This window comes from Rhea americana, unplaced genomic scaffold (assembly GCF_003343005.1).
Source record: "Rhea americana isolate MKP2758 unplaced genomic scaffold, rheAme1 scaffold_74, whole genome shotgun sequence".
In the NCBI taxonomy this organism is placed as follows: domain Eukaryota; kingdom Metazoa; phylum Chordata; class Aves; order Rheiformes; family Rheidae; genus Rhea; species Rhea americana.
In genome coordinates this window covers 891,788-896,459 of record NW_028186912.1, presented here as the reverse complement: position 1 = coordinate 896,459, position 4,672 = coordinate 891,788, and the positions used below count along the sequence as shown (strand labels likewise).

Here is a 4,672-nt window from a genome sequence, read left to right as displayed (position 1 = left end):
TATAAACGAAATTCTCACTCATATATTTGTATTATCTATTGATGAATGTGTTAGAAATCCTCTTCTGTGCTTAACCTATAAAAGATAAAAACTACTATAGCTCCTTAAAACAAAGAGACCCTTACCTACTCACTTCTTAGTTCTGAAGGTTTCCTATCTAATTCTCCATATTAGCCAACAGTTACTATGCTTACTACTGACTAAAAGCTTCACAACCTTACTTTTTAAGGCAGTTATCTATTATTTCCTCTCTTGCAAGATAAAGTTAAATGAGAGAAAATACGAGGCTAATTTAGACAAAGCTAGGACAGCATCCAGGTCACTAATGTGACAGTGTCATAACTCATTCTCTCAGTCACACATACAAAGTGAGAATGGTAAATCTAGTGCCTTCATCCTTACTTCATAACCCGTTTTCTAGTTTATGTGACTCCTTACACAGAGTCCATGATTAAAACTGAAGCTAGTTACAAAGAACTAAGAACAGAACAGTTAATGAAAATTGTCAAGCAGACAAAACGCACAAAACTAGCAATCAGAAGAGAAAAAAAAACATAGGAACTCCAAAGACTGGAAGCAGTAAAGCAAGTTGAATAAGAGAAAACTGGAGGAGATATGCAATGCGGAGATATACACATGTTCAGTAAGGTTGAGCAGGYAGCCCATTCTGAACAGAATTAAAGTGGTGAAAAATCAAAATCTGAGAAGATCAGAAAAGAAATTTGCATTAACCAAAGCTCAAGTGAAGGAAGCACTAGATTTTTAAGAAGAAAGTACAAAACACACTTAGCTTTAGGCACTACTAAAACACTAGAGATGTGGGAGACATGACAAATATTGAAAAGAAAGGGAATAATCAGTATTATTGAGAATATCATCTTCAGTTGCTATATTCAGGGTTTCTGCAGGAGTCTAAGTTCTTCCGCAAAATCAAAAGGTGAAATAACAGTTATCCTCAAATCAAAAACATAAAACATATAAATCCACTCAGAACAGATGTAGGCAATACCGTGTATTGACCTGGGAAAAGTGTGTGCTTGCATGTGCCAAAAAAAGTTCAACCCAGAAATAGCGTGAAAAGAAGGACTGAATTAGCTAAAGGCATTTCTTGTAGTTAAACGAATTTGTATCAAGAAACCTAACTCCATTACCATCGTTTTCTCATAGAAGTATAACTCATGAGAAAAGTCAAAAGAATTAAAAACATAATGAGAAAAAGGGGACTCCTTGCCTTTTTACAGTCAGCCTCTTTTCTTACCCCCCCCCCATCAAAAAAAAATCAGAATTTAGATTTTTTAGTTATGTTCCTTCAGGTTCTGGTGGGAGGAAAAGAAAAGGATTAAAAACATTCACACATTTTCATAAACATTCAGATATATTCCAAAGGATGCTTTGAAGCAATTAGAAATGMAATTTCATACCTGTAGTCATCTATTTGTACTAGAAATCGCACTATATCTTGATGACCTTTCAATACAAGGAGCTCTGTGTAAGGATTCTGTATTTGTTCTTCACCAATGGTCTGTACAGATGATTTCTAAAAATTCATAAGAAAAAAAGAAAATAAAATTTATTACTGATGTAATTGTTCTCACTGGGTGTTTGCAATATCTGAATGGGTATATAGATTTGTTTGTGAATGTGTAGTTATATTTGAAGTTATATCAGTTTAAGTTTCTGAATTATATAGTTTTGCCTTAACGAAAATCATAACCAAGGATCACTTCTTTTATTTCAAGTAAATAACATCCTTTATAGCAAGTATTTTAATTTATAATACAACATTTTGTGTTTTTAAAATGCATTTTGTACTGCTTTAATCATTGATATTCCAAGATGAAAAAGCAGTTTAGCCACCAGCTATCAGATGGAGTCAGCTGCAYGACATAATATGCCAATCACTCAGTTTTTCATTTAGCTATACATCTTTTAAGAGGTCTGTGAGCTTCTCATATCCTTCATCTAYAATCCAATTTTTAAATTCTATATATAGACAGCATCTTTAAAATAAATAAGAACAAATGCTTTTCTGTTATGTAATAYACAAATCATTCCTTGGGTCTCTATTCACAAAGTACCAAAGCCAACATCTTAGAAAGACACAAAAAATGATTAAAAGTTTTACAGAACAGCACCTGCAATTACCCCAGCTAGACTATTAATTAAAAGTACTATCAATCACTCAGAGCAAGCTGATCACTAGTCAGGGTCAACAAGACATTGTATAGGACTACAAGACAYGACAGTTCTGCTAATCTCAATCAATGATTTGTTTCAAATAATTTTCACATGTCTAAAGTCTTCAGCATTCTGGAACAACTTGTTATTAGACATGATTAAAAAAATAGCTTGGCAGTAACTTGGTGACAGCATTCTCATGCTTCCAGCTTTTACATAGCAATCAATATTGTCCTACTTTCTTCCAGGTCTGTGTATTCTTTGAAGTGTTCAAAAGAATCTAATCCTAGCACTACTGTAAAACAGCAATTACATTTAGCATACAGGAGAGGCACATCTACATGAAGGATGAACATACTATCCTCAGAAATGTCAACATTTTCTTGCAGAAATAATAAATTATTTTCTATTACTTCTGTATTGATCCTATAACATTGTTCTTCATAAATTAAGAACAACAACATTAATAAATAGGAAAAGTAATCTGTGTTTATTTTTAAAATGAAGAGGTTTTCAGTATCCTAGCTTTTTTGATTTTATCTTGGTTTTGTTATATCTGATGCATTTCATGAAGCAGCTGTTCCTCATTTTATGTATTTATGTAACGACAGCAGTACCTGCTTAAAATAATGCAAGTCCAGTCCCAATGGTTATAAAGAAAAGTACACAAATATGGAAAYTACAAGTTTAGTTGTCAAAATCCAATCCCAAACCTTCTTTTAAAAAACRTTCGAGAAATCTCAGGCAAATATCAGCATCGTTTAACAGATTACATTAACAATATTGTAGTTAGAAGACTTCCATTTTTTTTATTTACTAATAGAGAAATACATTCACAAAATTGTAACACTGCTTTGAACAAGTTTAGAAATATTATTTCTAACATTGCAATATTTTATTCCACTGTTGCTTCATAATCAATACAAGATGGTGCTACTTCTTTTGAACAACCTATCCAATCCTAATTCTGTCATTTCTAAGAATGCCTGTGAATGCTGAAAGGTACAGTCCTGATGAAGTAGTACAGATATGAACAAAATGAACTGCAGCTTTTCCTCCAGTACTGTCATATACAAGTTACTCCCTTTTCTAATATTCATTAATATTTACTGAAATGTTGGGTTAGATGCATTTTCYTTAAATAAAAAAAATCTAGTTTTGTATAAATAACTATTAATTGAACTCTCGTACTACCTTCAAAGTTTTAGAAGAGAAAAATAGATACTGATGCTAATAGAATCTATTCCTAACTCGTACGCTTTCATGTAGGACCTGTAAGTATTACCATGATAATCAGTAAAATAACCACAACATTCATCTCAGCTTCAGAACTTCCCACAATCCCTGTAATCTGACTATTTAAAGAGCGCGATTTTCAAAAGTAGTTCACCAAAAATACATGCGCAAGAGGATATAGACACACTTCTGCATGTATCACAGAGCATGATAAATTAACTCATATGGAGTACTGTGCTACCTTAGTTAGACTGCTCCCATTATCAGATATTCTGTTTAGATACATAGACCATGGCCATCAACTTAAGATTTTTAGGTTCTTAAGTCTAATCAATTTTCAATTCCATTGTAAACAAAGAAATGGGTTAGGAAAAATTTACATTTCATCAATTTGAGATAGCTTTGCCAAAAAGCTTTCACCATTCATCCAGTGCAATGTCAGACTTGAATATACCTGGCCTCTTTTATCACTGGCTGAAGGCATAGCACATGAAACAAAACTATTAGTCTATGGCCCACACRCTACTTAACCCTTAATTTTCCTCTATCCTCTTATGAAATAGGTAATGAAGATCATCTTTAGATATATATAAAAAAATTACCTAATGGGGGAAAAAAAGCATTTGGGAACTGACCTTTATAAACACATATTATCCAGTTTTGCATAGAGATGCAAAATGATCACCATCATTCAGCAAGCCAGTAGCAGCAATGGCAACAGAAGCCCAGCAAATCAGATTAAAGAAAACTACAAACTGCAGAATGAAAAAAAAATGGACTGCACTTTGACTCAGGCCCATAATCAGAGTTTAAATTCTGGAGAGGGACACACAGCAATACAGCTTTCTTGCACATCACAGAACGCTGTTATATATTCCCCATCTTCTTTTTCAAGAAGCAGTACACAAAAACCTGCTAATCATGACYGTAACACGGCCAACAGAAGTCAGCGGCATTCCTGGACACCCATATTCCAAATTGGCACAGACTCAAATTTCTACCAAAGTAAACACGAGCGTTCACTACACCAGAGCGTAGTCCTGTCAYGGCAAACTCGCGCTCAGTGGCTGAAGAACCGCCTCCTCGCACGCGCCTGGATGGCAAAGGCTCCCAGGGCAAGGAGCCCAGTAATAACAGCAGCATCTATTAGCATCTCTCGCTAAGGAGAAAGCCAGGCTGCGAAGCTGGGAAGCGCCAGGGACACGGAAATCCCAGTGAAGTCCCCCTCGGAGCCGCGCCGGGCTGCTGCAGGGCGCCC

At 34.8% G+C, this 4,672-nt stretch overlaps 1 protein-coding gene across 1 annotated transcript in view; it reads right to left on the bottom strand.

The window, feature by feature from the left end:
• Nucleotides 1–4,672, bottom strand: part of WDR41 (WD repeat domain 41) — a 25,000-nt gene that overhangs the window by 20,077 nt on the left and 251 nt on the right. Inside the window, exon 2 of the mRNA XM_085322091.1 lies at nt 1,422–1,537. Coding sequence (XP_085178217.1) covers nt 1,422–1,537 — 116 coding nt within the window. The remainder of the gene's footprint in view (nt 1–1,421; nt 1,538–4,672) is intronic.